The sequence below is a fragment of the Chelmon rostratus genome, chromosome 19, assembly GCF_017976325.1.
Source record: "Chelmon rostratus isolate fCheRos1 chromosome 19, fCheRos1.pri, whole genome shotgun sequence".
Taxonomy (NCBI): Eukaryota; Metazoa; Chordata; class Actinopteri; order Chaetodontiformes; family Chaetodontidae; genus Chelmon; species Chelmon rostratus.
This window is the reverse complement of record NC_055676.1, coordinates 10,517,673-10,538,620: the sequence shown is the minus strand read 5'-3', so window position 1 is coordinate 10,538,620 and position 20,948 is coordinate 10,517,673. Positions and strand designations below refer to the sequence as shown.

General features: G+C 43.9%; 1 protein-coding gene across 1 annotated transcript in view; it reads right to left on the bottom strand.

The window, feature by feature from the left end:
- bcr (BCR activator of RhoGEF and GTPase) overlaps positions 1-20,948 on the bottom strand; it is an 83,416-nt gene that overhangs the window by 29,182 nt on the left and 33,286 nt on the right. Inside the window, exons 2-4 of the mRNA XM_041959763.1 lie at positions 8,346-8,530; positions 926-1,030; positions 434-619 (exon numbers count right to left, since the gene is read on the bottom strand). Of these exons, the coding sequence (XP_041815697.1) occupies positions 434-619; positions 926-1,030; positions 8,346-8,530 (476 nt within the window). The remainder of the gene's footprint in view (positions 1-433; positions 620-925; positions 1,031-8,345; positions 8,531-20,948) is intronic.

Sequence of the window (20,948 nt, the reverse complement as noted above, 5' to 3'; positions counted from 1 at the left end):
AGCGCGAGCTGATGTTCAGGAGGAAACAGAAACAAAAGCATGATTCAGATTCAATTTATCCGGATTTATAAAGATAAAGAAGACCATCGCTACAAAAATCAAATCTACATTTTGTTTTATCGCGTTATTGAATCATGGATTCCACTTCTGAAAGCCTCCTGATTCAAGACAACGACATTACTGTGGGTAATGTCACTCTAGCACAGTGGTTTTGCTTTGGGTTCACGTCCATAAGGTCAGGAAACGTAGCTGTAGCACCCTGACTGTCTTTTCCGATACTGTCAACCCTTTTGGGTGCCCAGTGTTGTCACTCTGATTAAGGGTAACGTCAGGCAGTTACACCCAGGGACGTTTCTGCTGTCACGGGCACAGACACACAAGCTGCAACCCCAAACGGCCCAACCCACTGACTAATATCTGTCTTTTTTCTCACCAGTTTCTGGAAGAGGTCCCCGACTCTCTGGTGGTGGCTCCACTGCTGGACGCGGGGGAACAGCCCATCGTAGAACTCCCTGTGGATCTCGTAGAGCTCAGGCACTTTGAAGAAGATCGTTTCTATCTGGGCCACCGTGAGCACGGGCTGCGACGTCGTAGCTGCGGCCTTCAGAGGCTTCATGGGCTGAGAGAAACAAACAGTGGAGATGGCAGGTTGAGAACTGCTTTTGCAGCTGTGTGAGCTGCAAGCAAGTGTACTTAAATAATAATAAAAAAATCCTGAAAAGAGTTTCTGGTGCTTCAGCTGCTAAAGGCTCCACTGTGTTTACCAGCTAGTCACTACCTGTGTCATGTAACAACCATTAAGTTGCAGCATTGAATACGAAACAATTAGCTGAAAGAGCCACAGTCAGGTTGTCATTGTCAGAGGGGTCTGTCACTATGAGCGACACCTTTCACACCGTGTGTGTGTGTGTGTGTGTGTTCTCACCAGCAGCAGTGCCTCCAGGTGACTGAGGTATGTTTCCTCTGTGGCCAAGATCCCAGACAGGACCCACTTCCTCATCTCCAAACCTTTTTCCAGGTCACATTCAGTCTGTAACAAACACACCAACATAAAATAATGAAGTTAAAACAATATCCAGCAATACAGTATCATGCACACCAATGAAGTCCTGTCCAGTCCTGTGTGCCTACTGGTCCTTATTTCCTCTTTACATTTGTCTTAACTGTTTTCACACTTTAATCATTTTGTGTCTGAGGGAGGAGGAGCATTCAAAGTATCATAGTATTCTTTATATCAGCGGGGAAAAAGACCTCTAATTTGACTCGTCTGTGAATGTCAAATTGAAGGGTTCGCAGTTCTCAGTTGAGCTCGACACTCCCGCAGGTTTGCCGTTTGTACGCGCCGCAGTTAGAACATCAAACAGCAACAATCGCTCCTTCTAGAAATCTTTCCTGGTCGCCTCCCTGCTCCCCTCAGCACAGTCAAAGCTCACCGAGGAGAACGGACATGAAAGAAAACAGAGAGGCAGAGAGATTCCTCGGGCTGTCTTCTTTAACCAGAAACTCTGAAATAACTCAAACAGGCAGGGCCTCCCATGGGACACACATACACACACACAGGCATGTCTCCATCACTTCAGAGGACATTACATTGACTAACACTTAGTTCTTGGAGACTTACCCTAACCCTAACCATCACTCATACTTGCCTAACCCCAACCCCAACCTAAACATAACCCAAGTCTTCACCTGAAAATTTAATGATTTATGTTATGGAGCTTTGCATTGTCACCAGAAGCACAGTGAATCCCCACAATGTGACTATGGAAACAGATTTATGTCCCCACAACATGAGTAATACATGTCTTACACACACACACACACACACACACACACACACACACACACACACACACACACACACACACACACACACACACACACACACACACACACACACAGTGAGTCCAGGTTGGGATGTGGAGGCCCCAAGGCTATGAGGAGGAGGAAAGAGAGGAAGCAGGGAAGTAGGGTGAGAGAGATGACAACGAAAGAAAGAGGAGAAGAAGAGATGGAGAAGGAGAGCAAGGCCATGCAGAAATCGGTATAATCAAGAGAGGAGAGAGAGAAGAAAGAGGAGAAAATATCTGACACCATGAAGATGGAGAGATGGTAGAGGCTAATATGTTTTAGAAATTTGACAGTCTGGAAAGGAAAAAGACACTAAGAACAGGAGCCAAAGGAGAGACATAAAAAAATGTTAGCACAGTGGATTTCTGTTTCTCTGCCTCTTCAGCTAGGAGTGACAAAGAAAGAAAGACAAGACAGCAAGGAGAGCTAGACCACAAGGAGGAGGAGGCACTGTGAGAGGAGACAAAGATAGGCTATAGGAAGTGACGTGAGGAGAAACAGTCTTCTCCTTTAACACATGCAGCTTGATGCAGACATCTGTGTCATGTGTGACTGGGTGCCAGAGTTGAGAATGAAAACGTCCCTTCTGGGAAGCCATGCCAGCGTAAACAAAAGCCATATGATTCCTGGATCAAGAACAGTTAATGAAGTCCGGCCATCAGGAGCTTTAATGTGAAGCGTGTGCACATTGTGCATGGGAATCTTATTGACATTACACCCTAACACTCGCATGTGTATGTTTACGCAGAGAATATATGGGCTCTACGTGTGAAATGGGCTGAAGGAAGGTCAGACTGAGCGCTCGAAACGGACAAAGTGATCTGGATTCGGATTGTGACTTCAGCTGACTCAGCCAGCTGGACTTAAGCTGCTGTTCGAGGCTACCTCACCTCTTGAGACGTTCAATAAATTATGTGCGGTTTTGTGGACGTGTGTGTGTGTGTGTTGGAGCAGGGGGTTACGTCATGGGAGAGATTGCACAAAATCCCTCCAGTAGTCAGAATGAGAGACAGAATTTGAATTGATGCATGTGTATTTTATTGTTTTTTTTGTGAATATTTTGCTCTATTCTTCAATTTTTATGTTTATCTTTCGAAGGACAGATTCACATTTTTTCTTTGAAACAGTTGTTGGTCGCAGTAAATGCTCCTCTTGTCCACACTGGCCGTGACATGATCCCTTCTTAACGCGATTCCAGTTGAGGAGATAAGAACAAAATCCACCGTTCTGTACAGAAATGCAGAGAAATGTCACAGCTGATACGCGATTGCAGTATTTTAAGACATTTCTTTAAAAAGAACATGAACCAATCCTTTCAGGTTTAACCTACTGATTATCTTCCAGGTTCATTAATCAATTGTTCAGTCATTAAAATGTCAGAAAATAGTGAAAAATCACAATTTCCCAGAGCCCAAGGTAGCATCTTAAAATGGTGTGGTTTGTCTAGCTAACATTTCATTTAATTTTCAACAACATTGAATTGGGAAAAGCAGCAAACTGTAACATTTGGGAAGAATGTTCAGCATTTTTGCTAAAAAAGATGACTTCAGCTATCACTCATTAAAACTAGTGTTTTTGTCTGTGTATGTTAAGCCACTCTTAAGCCTGCAACTAAATACATCCACACAGCAGCATTCACACACTGTATAAATATGCATGCTAAAAAGATGTACAGTAGTGTTGCATTTCTACATTTGAGCATCTACTGTGAGTCCTTGGATGTCTGTGGGTGTAGATGCATGTATTTAAATGACAGGGTAAATGGGCCTGAAACCTGTTTCCATGGCCACTGCATAAGCAGATGCTAGCACAGGTCTAAGGGGACTGTTATGGGGGAGAAGATTATGAAACACTCCAGGATTACTGTGGACTCCATTATGTAGGAGTCTATCATCGGCACAGTCACTGCAGGGCTAGACTATTTATTAACATGTTAGCCAAAAACATGCTTTTAAGGCCACAAAAACATCCAGCAGACTAAACTTTGATTTCATTTTTATCAATTTGATTAAAAAAAGGTATTGCAAATAATTTTAAATAGCACTCAACATTTACACGTCACTGTATGTGGCTCATGTTTTTACAATAATCAATCAATAACCATTAATCCTCCTGAACTCATCTTACAAAAGGCAGGTGTGTTCAGGACTTGAAGACGACATGCCGCACTTCGCTCTAGCTTCATAGCATCTGTTACAGAGGGTGTGTAAAGGCTTTTAATGAGGAAAAGATGAAACTTAATTTCTGGCTGCAATTTCTCTGCATTATCAATGGACCTGCAGATTGTTTTCACGGGTAATCATTTGCTCCATAAAGTGTCAGAAAAATGTCTTCACATGTCCTGTTATGTCTCATAAAACAGAGACAAGCTGCAAATCAGCACAAATGAGACACTGGAACCTGGCAACAGTTGGGGTTTTTGCTTGAAACTGACAAAATTTAAATAATTTTCATTTATTGTCATTCCACTAACTAATTAATCGACTGATTGTTGCAGCCCTTCTTCATTGATATAGTTATAGATATTTAAAGTGTGTGCGCATTCTCCTCCTCTTCATCTGACTGCCGATCATGTGTTCAATAGTTAATACTTCTACTGTATATTTTCTCTCTGTCTTTGTCTCCCTTTCGTAGGTGAAGGATGAAGGAATTGATTCTGACAGACATGTATTATGCATCGCACGGAGCTGTCTAGGGATCTGTTCCGCACATAACAATATCAGTTTCCCCTGAAAAAGCTCTGCTCGCTCATTATGTACAGACTCTCTGACAACCAAAGCGGAAAAGTTTTCTCTTCCCATATTAAGAGTGCAAATAAAAGGGTATTGAAGGTAAATAAATAATGTAATTATGATTTATGATTGCTCTTAAATGGATTACACTGCACTGCAGCGGCTTTGAATCTCTCTGACTTTACTGACTTAAAAGAAAAAGCCTGGGGCAGCAACGGAGCCCCCTGAATGTTCTTGAATTAATGAAAAATGAATGAATCATTGCTACAAGTATCGGCATGAGCTGTGTGACTTCACCCTCACAGGATATGCCCGCTGGTAAAAGAACATGAGAAACATGAGGGTCCATTCGAAGCATCCAGATCATTCAAAGCGAATCACGAGGAGAAAAACTTCAACATTCAGCCGCGTTACTGAGCGAGCAGAGGGGAGACGAGAGCCGTAAAGTGTTTATTCATCGTTTCAGACCCCAGACGACTCCCCAAGGAAGTACCCACATCTCCAGACATATCATCTTTTATTCATCGCCGTGGCAACTAATGAGCCTGTCTCTGGGTTCAGACTAAAAGGGTGTCTGCCTGCATTTTTTTGGCAATCAAAAAAGCAAAAAGAAAACACCTTCTCCCTGCTGGGGTTGGTGTGTTCACGTTTTCACGCTCTGTGTGAGCAACAGAGTCCGGGAAAGCAAACATCTCACAGTTGAACCCACACTTAAACCCTTTCAGCTCACACAACAGCCCTTAGCGACGGCTCTGCCTAACCTGATTTAGAAATTCAGATCTGCCTCTGATTTGTTTATGCACGGATAATGTTCGTGGGAGATACAAGAGAATCAATACAAACAGTGTTTATTTGACAAGCACACTGATGTTGCTCAGGAGGCGCAGATGGAAACTGAGCAACAGTGACTGTAATAACATTATTCTCCATCTCTGTCTCTTTCCCATGGAGTGTAGGAGACTCGTGTAAACATCCAAAGCCAGGTTGGGGCGGAGAGAAGTGAGCGGCAATGCATGCCCCTGTTCCACACTTTATTAACCCTTTTCAACTTTCATTTTTCATATTCTAATCTGTTTAGCATCCCGTTCTGCCATCCCTCGCTTTCTGAAATGCCTAATGTGATTGCTTCCTATCTCCTCACGTCTGCCACATAATAGAGCTGTCTTAGAATTATCCTGTGCTGCAGGAGAAAATGCAGAATTACTTCTGATGGTTTAAGATGCACTTCAGCCAGATGTGACAGACGTTGACAGAGTTGACATCCTGCAGGGGTTTTCTGCACTGGGTGCTGGCGATGCCGCATAACGCCTCGACTTTAATTGCGAGGAAACAAGCTGTGCAATCAGTGAATGTTTGTGCCAGATGTGATAGAAAAAAAAGGGAGATTTGAATCTTTCCAAGCCTCCTAATCCACTGAGGTTGGTCATCTAGGCTTACTGCTGGTGAAGCAGGAAAAGAAATGACCTCCTCTATCAGGTCGTGGCCTCAAGGTGTGATGTCAGACAGGATGTGGGAGCAAAGAAAATAAAGAGCTATTTTAATATAAATTAGGGATCCGCAGGGAGAGAACAGGAAACAGTTCTCAGAACTGGTATTTTAATGTCACAGAGCAGAACTTAACATGAAGCATGATAGGAAGGGGAGAATATAGTGCTACACACAACAAGACGCACAGTACAGGCCATGGATGTAGCTATTATAAGATCAGTAAAGTTATTTTTACAGTGAGTGGAGTTGTCTCCAGGGCTTCGCTCCACCTTCCAGAACAGAGACTAGTCCATAATGAAAACTGCAGAGAGCACAAAAGCCTCACAACCCAACTTTTCATGCATTTTGCTTCATTACTTCTCTATGGCATCAAATCTATGAACATAATCTACTGACATGTCCATCAAATATAGCTATTAATGAGATTCAGGCAGGTGTGAAATGTGTTAGATTGATGTCTGAATCTTACAAGAATGTCATTCAGGTGTCACTGATTTTCCATAAACATCAGCTGTTGCTCTCTGGCTGCTTGTCAGATATTCTCCTCTGAGTTTAACCTCAGCATCACAAAGCAGCTGATACGACAATACCTAAAAACAAGCTGTTTAACTTGGTGAGAAAAACATAATAAGATGCGCTCGGCTTGTTCTCGACTGACCTACTGATATGTGCCAAGCTGTGCACTCGGATTGATGATGCAAAATGTCCTCATACTTCAGCTGACTAACCCCCAGTCCCCGACTCCCACACTTTTTCCCCTCTTCAGTGCAGAATCAGATTATGAGACAACAAAAGCATCTGTGGAAAATTATATCATCAATATTGCTGATGGTGATGACTCATCACAATGACCTCATAAAACCATCAGCTTGCGCTGAGCCAATCAGAGCTCTTCTGGGCTCTGCGGACTGAGATGATGTTTGAAGAGGAGCTGTCCAAGGGCAAATCAAGGACGATGGTAACTCTGCTTTCATGGCAGATATTGAAAGCCTGTCCAGCTGCGTGGGGAAAATGTTGTTTGGCTGAGTAATATATTCAACTGACCATCAGACGCTGCCTCTGCCAACCTTAAACACACACCCACAGCATCAGGTTTGCTCAGGGATTCTGCCTCTAAACACGACAGTTTACTCAGCAAATCCTCTTTGATCTCTTCTACAATAAATGTCTAATTCTGCTCCGAGAGAAGGGGATGTGCACATTGTGTACTTAGAGGAAGGCCTAAAGTTGAGATGACACGATCTGAGTGGGCATGTGTATGAATTAAAATCAGCAAGAGCGCCAAGCTCGCAGCAGGTCAAAGGTTGGATGCAGTCAAGGGACTCATCATTTATTGGCAGGTTCAAGCCATCAATCACATTGACAGGCTCGCTCGCTCACCAGCTCAGACAGTGAGCAAAGATTGAGGGGGCGGAGTAACCGATCCCGCTCCATGACCACTGATGCAATTACTTCCTCCAAGGGCACAGTGGAGGGAGGCAGTATTAGCCTATTACATTCTCCCACAATACCTCGCTGTCCTAATCAAACATATGGCTCTGCGCTCATCTGATACCTGCAAAACCTTTGGAGCAAAAAAAAATAATATGCAGATTAAAGAAAAATATAATCATAAATAATAAAGAGAAACAATATAAATACTAAATAGAAAAAAAGAAAAGATGACGCCCAAAAAAGATTCTGGTTAGGGCATCCGTGTTCATTTTCATCTTTGCTGACACTGGGGTTTTGAGTGTGTGTGTGCATGCGTGTGCGTGTGTGTGTGCACGCCCTCTCCATGGTAACCTCTGAAGAGCACCAGACGTCATAGATCACTGGTTTTATCTCCGCAGACAAGAAAAAGCGAAGGAGGGAGGGTAAGAGGATGGAAGCAGTGTTGGGGTGATGGAGGTGATAGGTAGTTCTGCCTAATACCCTGGATGAGAAAAAGCCTGACTGTTTAGGGGGGATGAGTGTCTTCACTCGATGACTGCTTCTGGGGTTATGATGCATGGCGATATTGACCTTTATCAATCCAAACAGCGGATTTGATATCTCATCAATTGACAGATTTTGACTGAGCGGGATTGCTCTAAGAATAGATTAGCCCACTTCCTGCACTGCATTGAGGTCAAAGGGTGCAAGTATTGCACCAATATTCATATGATATTATGCTTTTGTGTGAGTAGTAGAAGAAAAATAAAACTGAGACATTTGTGCAGTTGAGAAAACTGAAAAATTGGCTGAAGCTCCGGTCAACAGGAGATGATGCACTGCACTGGACGGCATACTGACCGACTTGGAGGACTCTAAGGATCCAGAGGAGAGGGTGTCGCGACTGCTGCGGCTCTTGGAGCTGAGGTGCGGCGAAGATGACGGCGAGTCATCGATGTACGGCAGGATGTCGTGGTGCCTCCGCTGCTCCTCTGCTCGGTCTGCATCGTAGCCGTACGTGGGAGGGGTCCCGGTGAAATGACCATCTGTGACGGAACAAAACAAAAAGTTAGTGCCTTTAAAATTCTTTCAACTTTCTTGATTTGTCTGCTTCATGAGACATTTATGTTTGCGGCAAAGAGTTGGGGGTTATATCAGCCTTCATTCATTAGCATAAATGACAAACAAAAGCAGCAAATTATGGGTCCAGTATAAAACCATCACTTGGTGACCCCAATACCACCGCTTTACATCTTTTATAAAACATAACTTAAGTAAATCTCTAACCGAAATCCTGTCATGTTACCACGCCTTTACAATGCACACTGGGTGGTGTCTCACATTTTCTGGTTGGCCTCATGCTCACAGAAGGTTGTTAGAGAGGAGTTCGTTTTCAATACTAATTAATGCTGGTCATGCATTCATACAAAAAACATAAAGCTAGGAAGAGGAAGCACTTGAAGAGACCAACTTCAAACTGGGTCAAGGTTCAAATAATTTGAACACAGAGTGCAGCATCTCCGGGGAAATTTTCAGCAACCTCCCTCTGACCTGCTTCTGCGGCGGGCGCTATCACTTTCTCTGAGGCAGAATACCAGCGCTGCCAGCCAGCGCAGAGAGGGCTTGCCGATGATTATGTGTGCTGCCCTTTACAAGGAGAGGTGGGAGGGACGGACAAAGCGAGAAACAAAGGTCGGAAACTACAATTTGACTACAAATGGCTTGCTTTACGATATCACGCTCAGTGAGGTGACGCGTTTCATTGACGTGCAAGTTGTGGCTTCCGCTAAACCTGTTTGCTGAAATTGTTCAGCTTCCAGGGGGAGAGAGTACAGTCAGCGGTTCAGGGAATCTGGTGCGCAACAGCCGATGGGAAGACATCATCTATGAATGTCACTGAAGACCTTTTGCTCATCTCCTCCCACTCCTACATTCAACAGAGCCGTGCTTCTCAGAGAGCTGGCCGGGCCTCCTCGGTGCTGACTCACACTAATAACATGCCGCGGCTCTTTCCGCAGTCAAACACAAACACAACGCGCTCCGGTTCACGCCAGTCCTCGGCCTCCTGCAGCTTCTTCTGAGTCCTTCTTTGTGCATCTACAACCTCTCTTTGACTGTGTTTTATGAATGTTTGGCTGACACCGGCACATCCACAGACATATGCTCTTAAAGTCACAGAGTGATGGCGGAGGGGACTGATAGAAAGAACAATGCCAGTGTGTCCAGGGCCCGTCTGACCTTCAGCCCACCCACTGCTTGCCCCGTGTACTCGCTGCTGCCTGTGGGCGGGCGCTGCCCACCGAGCCTGCCTTGACCAGCGGCATCCTGCCAGGCGCAGACCAACATAGAGGCTCTGTGTGTGTGTTTGTGTGCAAACAGTCTCTTCCCACAATGCCAAACTGAGCCGTGTACTACACATTCTTCATTCATTTTTAGCCTTAGTATGTGCCACTGCTCTTATTTTGAAACTTGCACATATGCTGTTATTTATATATTTCATATTTTCCATTCTGTGTTCATTAACACCTTCCTTCATCTTCCCCTTCAGTCTGTTGTTTGTTGCATCCTTTTCCAACTTGCTGCGTAATGGCTAAAATTCACTGAAGCATCATTGTGGGTTAGATTTTTAAGCACATTCAGCCTGCAGCAGGGTGCAGCGATCACCAATGAGCACGACTGACTGATCAGATCAAACCTTTTTAGAGCTTGTTAACGACAACAACTTTCATTTGCTGACAAAAACAAATGCACAGTCTTAGAACCAAATCACTGTTTGTCTAAAAATACAGGGTGTGGATCTGAAAAACGCTAAGCGGGAGATGAGTGAGTGCCATCCTGGCAAATTATTTCTAAACCACACCTCTCTGAACTCGAGTTAGGGGGGGTACCGGCTTAAGCTGCCTCGTTTTAATCCACCACCTTTCTTTGGAAAAGCACTGCCCCCCGAAACACACTGCGGGTGTGTGTATGCATACGTGTGTGTGGAATGTCTTTTGCGCCCACACATCCCAGAGGCCAAAAATATTAAGCGTCCAAACAACCATTTTTAGGCCGCAACCACCTCTTGGTTTAAAGAGGGCACGGTCACAGACGAGAAAACCACGATCATGAATAATAATGATAAACTGTAGAAAAATGAGGATGTGTGAAACGCCAGATGAACAACCGCAGCTCTGACTAAACAGTGTGTCTTCTGGGGGAATGTATGTCTCTGAGGTAGAAAATAAGCACACAAGAGCTACACGGAAAATAGCTCCAGTTTATCTGCTTCGTACAAATAAGACCATCTAGAAGCTGTCTTTTTATAAATTAAGGATTCTCATACATCATAATGGTTGAGACCATAAAAGGCTTGCTGATATACTGTTTATGCGAATCACCTGTAATGGTTTTATGCACATGTAGAACATGTGTGTGTGCATACCAGCAGTTTCCAATGAGGGGGGGTTGAGCTTTACAAGTCGGTTAATGGGTCACTATAGCCTGTGGTCGCCAAACACCAGGCTTTAGACTGTCCACGTCTGACCTCATCCTGGCCCAGACGCAGATTCTAACGTCGCCTTGAGTCAGTTTCTGTCCGTCTGTCCTCTCACGCTCTTTTGTTTGCATCCCCCTGCATCCCTGCACATCTCTAACTGCCCCCTTCTTTGTCTTCCGCTGTCTCTTCTTTCTCTCCTTCTTGTATACAGATCGCTTGTGCTGATTTGTGGCCTCCACAGCTGGCCTCTTCATCCTCATGCTGCTCACAGACGAGCTCCTTCCTCTTCCTGCTCTGAGCTGCCTGACTTTCCCCTCCTCTCCTGTTTCCCAAACGACTCTCCCTCAGGAAAAGAATAAATTGCAAATACGACAGAAACGCAAACGCATACAGGTGTGCCAACGGAGCAGGTGCAAATACACACACACACACACACACACACACACACACACACACACACACACACACACACTCACACACACACATGCATTTAAACACAAACACAGAGTGATGCCTTATATCATCCTCCAAAAAAACCCCCAAAAACAGTCCATCTATTGATTTCTTCCTGGAGCTATTGGCAAAATAAAACAACCAAACTTTGCTTCGAACCACAGGCATAAAACACACACACAAACATTCCTGTAAAATGTTTACATGGAAACAGTGTTTGGGAGGGGAACAGGTCTTTTTCCTGCTGCAGGTGGAAAACTACAGTCACACTGGGAATAGCTGGTGCACCGCTGCCATGGCAACACATGGGTCTTTCCAAAACAATACAGCAGGCAGGGCAGGGGTATCAGGGTATCAGGGTGTCATGTGACACCAATCTGTTGATGGGACGTCCTATATAACAGAAGACGGGCTTGAAATACCAAGCTGTTAAATCATTATAACATCTGCGTGCTGTATATGATGCACAATCAGGGGATTTCTTTCAGGTCTGATATAATTTGAAAAGAATTGATCATGCATCTGGTTTTGTGCTTTGTGTGCAACTCTCTGAGAACATGAGGAGAGAAGCGCCTGGTATTGAACCTCAATAGGTTTTTGGCGCAGACTGAAATGTGCCTGGATCACAGAGTATCCTCGAGACCTGTCAGTTACTAAAAGTTGGGACTAAATATCTAAATGTTGATCAATTTTGGCAATTTCAGGCCGCATTTTATTCAGAAAAAGTTCGACCAAGGAGATTGTTATCTTAGCTTAGCATAAAGCCTGGGGACAGCTTGGCTCTGCCCAAAATCTGCCTTTAAGCAAGTCTGAGTTCAACATTAACCTGTTAAACCACAACAAACAAACTTTTTGATCTACTCTTACTGAGAAATCAAATAAGCACATTTCTCCGAAATGTCAAAAAAAAAGTTAAGGTATCAAAGACGTATTATTTCTAGTGTCAGCAATGACACCCGGCTGTGGAACTGCCAGTAGTACTGTAAAATTTGAAATGATACCCATCACTAATGGAGCTGTAAAAAGAGAGTCTCTTTCCTGTAAATCTGTCAGCGCCTCATTAGCTGTTTTAGGTTTACAGCATGTTATTACCACAACCATATACAGTAGGTGTCTTATTATAATGAGGCGTCACTTGGAGAGCGCACTCACCACTCATTCATTGTCTCATGCTATCCATAGTTTATTCTCACAACTCTACTCTCTGCCCTTTTCTTTGACTGTGTCAGTCATACAGTCAACTCACACTGTTACAGTGCTGAAGTGCAATAGTTTAAAACGATGAATGAGCTACCCCTCTCTCTGCCTCGCTCATTCTTACAAATAGAAGGAATTAAAGGCTTGTCTGAGTTTAACTGCAACAAAGAGAGCCGCGGCCAACAGACAAAGGAAACAATTGTTGCCTAAAGCCCTTCAAATGTCTGTGCGGTGCTGCAGGAAAGGAGGGGTGGAAGTCAAAAATGAGGAAAAAAGCTTCTTTTAAAAGAAATAATTACAGAAACTAGGGTAATAAGAAAGAAAATGATAAATAATAATAAAGAGAGAGAAGACAAAGGTAATGCGACAGACTGAGAGCCGTGAAACTGGAGAGAGAGAGAAAAGGAGCGACTCTCAAAGGAGGCATAAGATATCCTCGATGGTGAGAGCTGCCTCTCCATCCCCCATCACCCTTTCCACTCAGCGTGGCCATCATAAATCTGTCCTGGCTGCTGACGCCTTTATTGGCCTCTGGGAGGAGGCCTGTCATCCCAACACTGCCAGTATTACCCCCACAGATACATTCACACGCTTACCTTAAAGCCCCACCCAGTCCCGTAGGATCCTCATGTTACGCTACAACACTCTTCATCCAGCTATTTGATTTGAATGTAATCAGAAATCGAATGGTGTGTTTTAACGGCTTCCTCCAGCTCCTCCCACCCTTAAATCTGATTCATATACAGTGTGCTAGCAGGGCACAGTGGATTTGGGAGGGCTAAGCTCATTGAAGAGGCCCTGTCTGGATACTGGAGATAAATAAGATGCACCCCTGTCTCCTGAATACCGTTTAAATTTTCCTAACTGCCCCTCAAAACCTCTAACACACGTTCACGACTGTATGATAAACTACAATGGAAAGGGAACTGGGGTGGGAGTTGCCATGGGGAGAGGTAAAGAAAGCGAGAGGGCACCCTTCCCCTGAGTTCCTCCATCATCTAAATATCCAATTTTGAGATAATTTAACACAGAGGAGAGGGGGCTGGTAGGCGAGTGGAAAGTGGAAAGCTGTGGAAATTAAAGTGAAGGCTCGGCGACACCATCGCTGGGGGGGCAGACATGCCGTCAAATGAACTTGAACACAGCGTCACTACCGTAATCCTCCTGCGACGGCAGAGGCACTTGACAGCAGTTAATCTGATAAATGTCGCTATCTTGTCATTAGAGGGCAGACGCAGCGGTAGGAGGATGTGTTCTTCAAGTCCTCAATATCTGCACGATATATCGGCGTGAAAATCCAGAAGTGTGGCTCCTTTCTTTTCTTTCGCTTCTGCTCCAATTGTGGAGACAGTTCAGGGAGGAATTCTTTGAGGTCACAGTGGGCACTTTGCATCCCTCACAGAAACCATTCAGTGTAACTAGATTTGGAAGCAAAATGACTCTCACAAGATGAAGATGAATCCTAAAGGCATTCTTCACAGAATTGCTCTAAGAGATACGACTGTCTTGGATTGCACGTAACAAGCAAAGTGCGCGTTTGGCTGCGCAAATCAACATCTCTGCAGCGGCAATGTGTCCCTGGAAGCTTGTTTTATTTCACGCATTTATTTTTGTGTCTCCAATGCTCCTTTGATCGAGAAGAAGAGGTTCTCGATATGAAGGCAGTAACTTTCCTCATCTTGTTTTCCCAATTGTAGTCAATTTATCACAAATACCTTTTTCACCAATCGCAGCCACCTGGCGTCTATCTGCGGGTGAACCCCTTGTTCCTGCTTCCTGGCATTCTGAACATTACTCGAGTTGAGAAATCATAATAATAAACCAATTTGTTTCCTGGAGGTAATCTCTTTGCCTCAGCGTTGATAATCTCTGTGGAAACGACCCAGCGGCAGCAGCAGTTACAAAGCTGGGACGATCGCCAAGCCAGAGACGCTGCGGCTTTAAAAACAAACAGCGCCCCCTGCAGTGGTGTAATCATCCCTTTGTCTCAGGATGGAGGGATGGGAGGCAGAGAGAAAGTCAACAGAAGAAAGGGCATGGCCTGAAATCATACCAGCGGAGGAAGAGGGAGCAGAGGAATGAGGATGTGTGTGTGCAGTGGTGCTGTGTTTACTGCGTGTCTTCAAAGCGCTACAGAGCTTTTTTATATGTTTAAATGTTTGTGGGGTTTTGTGTGTTTTCTCTAAACTCCTCATGGTGACAGATGCAAACAGTTTGTCCGTGTCATAAACCTCTGCCACAGAGAAAGACACAATGTCATGATATGATATTGCCGGCATTGATGAGTTAGTTCCACCTGCAGCGTTGCCTGTGGCTGCTTAGTATGCTGCTGACTGCGATCCAAAGGAACAACTTCTAAAGCACTGAAACCTGCTGCAGTTATGGGCAATTTGTCTGCAGGTGGAACACAAAATCAGAGAAAAGTCAAAATAAATGTCAAATGTTGAATTAAAGACACTCAAAGGGCAACTCAAGTAGTTTAACACATGAAAGCATGTTTACAGGTCTTGGGAAGGACCACTATGTCGTGTTAAGACTTTATTGGCTCAAGAGAGAGCTGCGTGAGATCTGATGCATTGCCTCCAGTGATGTCACTTGAGTCAGCGCTGGTTGGGGGCTGAAGACTACAAGTTTGAAAATAAAAGAATTTTGGGAGTGTTAACGCAGGAAAAAGTGAGCTTACTAGATTTCTGTAGCCCGCTCTGCAGCCTTGAGGCTAACAGCCAGAGGCTACATTAGCTACTAGCATAACACATTTGAACGGTGCTGTTGCCGGTTGAGTTGCATCATGGGTAACAAGGGCACTCAGTTTTAACAAGGAAGACGACTGTGTGGAAAAGAAAAGATAATCTATATTCTGCTGCTTGGATTTTTATTTTTCAATGTGCAATGCTAAATTGGAGAAATATTCTTTAAACTTCTGCAGGACACCGACACTGTGTTATTACAAGCACAGAGGCAATCACATTTCATTTTCTCAGTCGTTTATGGTAGTTTATCTTCAAAGGAGCACCAGTTAACAGTCAAACTTCACTAAACCTTAATGAAAGCATCTATGGCTCCACAATTATTCTTAATCAACCAAAAAGAACTTTTGTGTTCTAATTTTTTCTGCACTTAAGATATTTGAATTCTGTGTTTCATGTGACTCATCCTTAAAGTGCGGACAGAAGTTTGTTGCCAGGGGATACTGCATTACTGTCAAAAGTTGGGTGGAAAAAACGGGAAAATAGACACTCAGGGAGACAAGGAACATGGGAATGATTTGATGAAGAGGAAGACAGATGAAAAGAGACAGTGAGAAGAAGACACATCGTCATGCAGGCAGGCAGAAGATACATACAGAAGGAAATGGCCCAAACACAAAAATAAAGACATGGACAGAAATATAATTACACAACCAATCATAAAGACAGCCACAAAGTCTGTGAATGACGAACAGCCGTGTGTCGCGTCTTGCGTGTTGTGTCAGCTTCCCTCGGTGCTGTGTGTTCTACATCTTCCTCCATACCCTCAGCTTCTCTCTCTGTCTCTGTTTCAGTCTACGTCTTTTGTATTCTCTGTCTCTCTCCTGCCGCCGCCTCCTTTGATCACACACGACTTTCAAGGAGAGCACTCTCCTGTCTCAGTGGACACACACCACTCTAAACCCCCCCCCAAACCTTTGATTCCACAAGCGTCTGTCGTGTCTTCCCTGTCAACTGCTAAAGTCATTAGGAAAGAGACTCATTACTCCGACCCCTGAAGCATTATGGGGGAAATAAGCGTTCAAATTGCTGCAAAATCACACAGAGACTCTGATTAATAATACAGCATGGTAAATTACCAGCTCCGCTCTGGAACATGGACGGCGCTCATTAGACTGCGGTTTCTACAGGCAAAGATGGTAATGTGTGATGAAAAATAGAGGATGCTTGGCTTTTAGGTTGTTAAGTCTGCAAACGGCAGGCTATGGGAATTTTAGCGTAGAGAGGTGATGATGGGCTTTTAGTGGCATATGCAGTATGTGTATTGTCTTGCTCTCTGCATGTGATGAAGGTAATCACAATAATAACACATTCTTATCTCCACTTCACCCTGCTCTCTACTTTCTGCTCGTACACAACAGGAGAGCTTTCTTTCCCTCGCCAACAACACCTTTCCGCAGCATCTCTCGCCCTTTGTTGCGCCTCTCAGCTATCATGCTTTCCTTTCCACGTTGGCCTCCGCAAGAGCCAGTCTGCGATCTCGCAGCGGCGGTAAATCTTGAGGGCAGACCTCAGCCCTCTGACACTCTCTTTAATGCATCATGAGCACCGCAGCGATTGCGTGTGTTTCTGTGTGGGCGGAGAGCGGCCTCGTTAATTTATCTACACTGGAGCTGGCACTTAAATCTCCGTGGCTATCTGCAAAACGCTCTGCGGCCCATCATAAGTAATGTGTGGGTTTTAAACGCTCTAATGTGCTCGATAAAAATAGAACAGAACGGGACTGACAGCAATGCGCTTTCCTTTCTTTGCGACGGTTTAACTCGGTTTAAAGATGCTCACAAATGCTCCAGCAGGCCAGTGTCTGACTGAAACAGTTCATCCTGTTCAATGTCATCAAGTCGTGGTTTAGTCAATGAAAATCCCCTTGAGTAAACCGCAATATAAGAACACAATGACAACTCCTTTCACACATGGCAAAGCCTGGAACAGCTTTGTAGAAACAGCTAAAAATGTGTCTAAACAAACTGACCAGAAAACAGCTGTTGGGCCGATCGTGACCAATGGAACTCTGTGGTAAAAAAAAAAAAAAGTTTGAATGTGAAAAGTTTTAAGATACTCAAATCTGTTGCTTTGCATTAAACAAACAGAGCAGCATCTCCTTACTTGGCTTGCACTAAATTATGCTAATTAGAGGAAATGACACAGAAAGGCTATTAAGAACAATGACAGTTATTTGCCAGCACAAGCCAGCGATGATAATTAGCTTGCTTGTTTGTTTGCTTGTTTGTTGTTTAACCATCTAGTTAGAAGACGAATAAGACAGAGGATTATGATATTCAAAGAGATATGCTAATGCAGCTACATCTGCAATGAGCAATAATATTGACTGATGATAAGACTACGGCCAAGCCAACAACTCCAGGCTGCACTTGGGTACAGTGGTGCTTTGAGCTAAATGCTAATATCAGTATGCAAACATGTTCACATCATACTGTTTGAGAAGCATAATGTTTATCACGTTCACCATCTTAGCTTAACGTGCCAGCATGATAACGTTCGCTAATTAGGACCAATTACAAAGTGCAGCTGAGATTGACGGGAAATGTCATGACCTGTGCAAGCGTTTGCTGAAAATGGCTCGAAAACAATTCATCCTGAAGGGGCCAATGAATGTCTGTACAAAATACTAATGGCACCAAATATTTGTTTAAATATTTCAGTCTGGACCAAAGCGGGGTGCAGATCAACATTGTGTCTAAAGAGTCACGCTGCTACGAGGCTGATAAAAAGCCAACATGTGAATATAAGGCGAAGCAAAACATCATCACACAATCACAGGTGTTAAGTGTTTTCATGTGTCTGTTGCTGGAGGGTGGAGGCACTCAAGACCCCAAGCAGAGCAAAGGTCGGGGGTTAGAGGTTAACGCCTTGGAGGAGTGGGGGACAGAGGTCACATAGGCTTTCTGTTACTGTGTGTCTTCATATGGCGTGTTTGTGTACATCCATGTGTGGCTCCGGCAGGGGAGCTGAAATCCAATTAACAAACAGTATTACTACTACAATCAATAAAATCACTAGCTAGGAAATGGATCCTGGCTCTTATCAGCTTTTTGCAGCAACACGTATCTACCCTTAAAAATACTGTCATGAAATTATGAAAGCATCAGGTTTTCAGCATCTTCGGTGAATTAGAAAATGGACCTGAAGAACAAAAGTACTCAACAATAACTATGCAACGACTGCATCATGTATACCATTTTGGGACAAGTGGTTGGAAGTGTGGGAAATTATCAAAGGCCAGTCATCCATCCAAAGTCATCCAGCTTTATACATCCAGTCCGACATTGATTTGACAGCTTTAGTTACCACATGCTTTGCAGATTCAGATTATTACAAAATGTAAGGAGTTTGCATGCTCCCTCTGTGCCTGTGTGGGTTTCCTCTGGGTGCTGCTGTTTTCCTTTGACCAAACACATGCAGGTTAGGTTAATTGGCAACTCTAAATTGCCTGCAGGTATGGATGGTTGTCTGTCTCTATGTGTCAGCCCTATGATTGACGGGGGACCTGTCCCGGTTGGACTTCGTCTCTTGCCCAGAGTCAGCTAGGATCGACTTCAGCCCCCCGTGACCCTGGATGGATGGATGGATGGATTATAGATTAGGCCACCCAGCAGCAGTACATAAAGTAGTTAAAATCGGCACCACATTTAACAGCTGTTCAATCACTGTTTTATTAATTAATGCATGTGTTCAGGCATGTTAACACTTTTGCACTTTTACTTGAGTAAAATTTGGAATGAGTGACTTTTACTTGTAACAGAGTATTTCTACACAGTGTTATTGTTACCTTTACTACAGTTAAAGATCTGAGGTCTTCTTCCACCACTAGCGGTTGGTTTCAACAACGAGACCAAGTCATTAAAGCACGTCTTTAGCTCCCCAGGAGAAGCGATTCTACAAGAGCTGCGTTGGTTTTGTGGGATCACGCGTCCCACTTTCTATTAAGTGCAGTGGTTGTGAGTTTTATTGTCATGGGATTATGGTATATCAACTCTTTAGGTGGTGTAGAGCTGCAAGAGTCTTTCATGATGGAAGTGAAGCCTGGCAGCACATCAAGACGCCAAACTAGCATCAGCTGGCTGCAGGCTGTGGCAACATCCACACACAGTGAGAAGCTGTGAGAAGTTTCCCAGTCGTCCACATCACAAATGAAACGCCACTGCTTTCTCTCGAGTGGAGGACTTAGCTATAAAATCCTTGGCAGAGAAGTAATGAAGTAAAAGTGCAAATGGCCAATATGCTCTTCCAACCATGCTGCTTGAAACTGTATGCAATCATTTTATGCACTTCATACATAAGGCCGACATCCAATGAGTGCTTGTGTGGGCATTATTTCATCTCTCGGGCACATCATACCATCCTCATCACAATCCCTGGAGTCCTGTGAAGCAGTTAATGTTGCACTCCCGCTGCTGTTGCTGCTGAGATTGTCTCTAAGAAACCGAATCAAACCCTCTGAACTTCTGCTATCCCCTTTCTCCCAAACAACTCAACTCTTGCCTCTCTGTCTCTGTGTAAAAGTCACTTCTGATGTCCCTGTGCAAACAACTGAATATTCAATTACCTCCTGCTTCAGAAGTGCCACACTGCAACACTTCAAGGCACTAAGAAAATAACCACGAAATGCCCAACCTGAAAAGTGAAAAGGCTCCGCTGAGTTCACCTCAACCCTGTCTGCTCTGCCACGACTGCTGGCTCAGACATCCCGGCCTGCAGCGGTGCTTATCATTGGCAAACAGCAGAACGAGCACAAAAGGCCCCAATCTGCCTAATCTCTGGTCAAACACAAGCCACAGCATCATCGCTGCTCAGGGCAATAAACTGCTGCTTTATGCCGAAGCTGTTCTGGGGACACGCATTAGGACTTTGCTAAACGGACCGTAGAGATTTGCCAAAGCCCATCTCCAGGGGAACTGTTGCCTGGGTTACCACAGCCAACAGGAAGAGCATTTCATCTCTGATTAGGTAACCTGTCAGGGTACAGAAGAGGCTTTTATTCATGCTACTTAGGAAAAATAACCAGAAGGAATTAAGCATCCCAGGTTAACATCTAATGAATGGCTATTTTTTTGTTCAAATTAGCAAATAGTGCACCACCCTGAAAGGCGGATGTTTAGCTCATGGATGCTTCAAAAGCACACGTGGCTGCTTATGCACACGTGGATCTGACCTGCATCTTAGAGCTCTGCGCTATGACCAAACTCTCATATCCTGATATACAGAAGGTCATTTCCTATCTAGATAACAATGCATATGGTCTGGCACATTTTCTGTAAACTCAATGAATACTTGTGTAAATACTAGTGTGAAAAAAGAGAGAAAATATTAATGTATAACATTATATATCATAGGTAAAAAGAAAACTCTGATCAACTACAGTTGCAAACAAAATAAATAAGGGCCAAAAATGTGACTATGGTCAAAAATATCAAAACCCAACATACAATAAACAGTAAAACTGTTTGAATTGTAGCAGCAAAGAAAAATAAAGACAGGCCGAATTTAAATATTGGTATAATCAATTCCAAGCTACCAGCTACCATTCGCTATCTTCCTCCATCTTCGTGATTCTTCGTCATGTAGTGT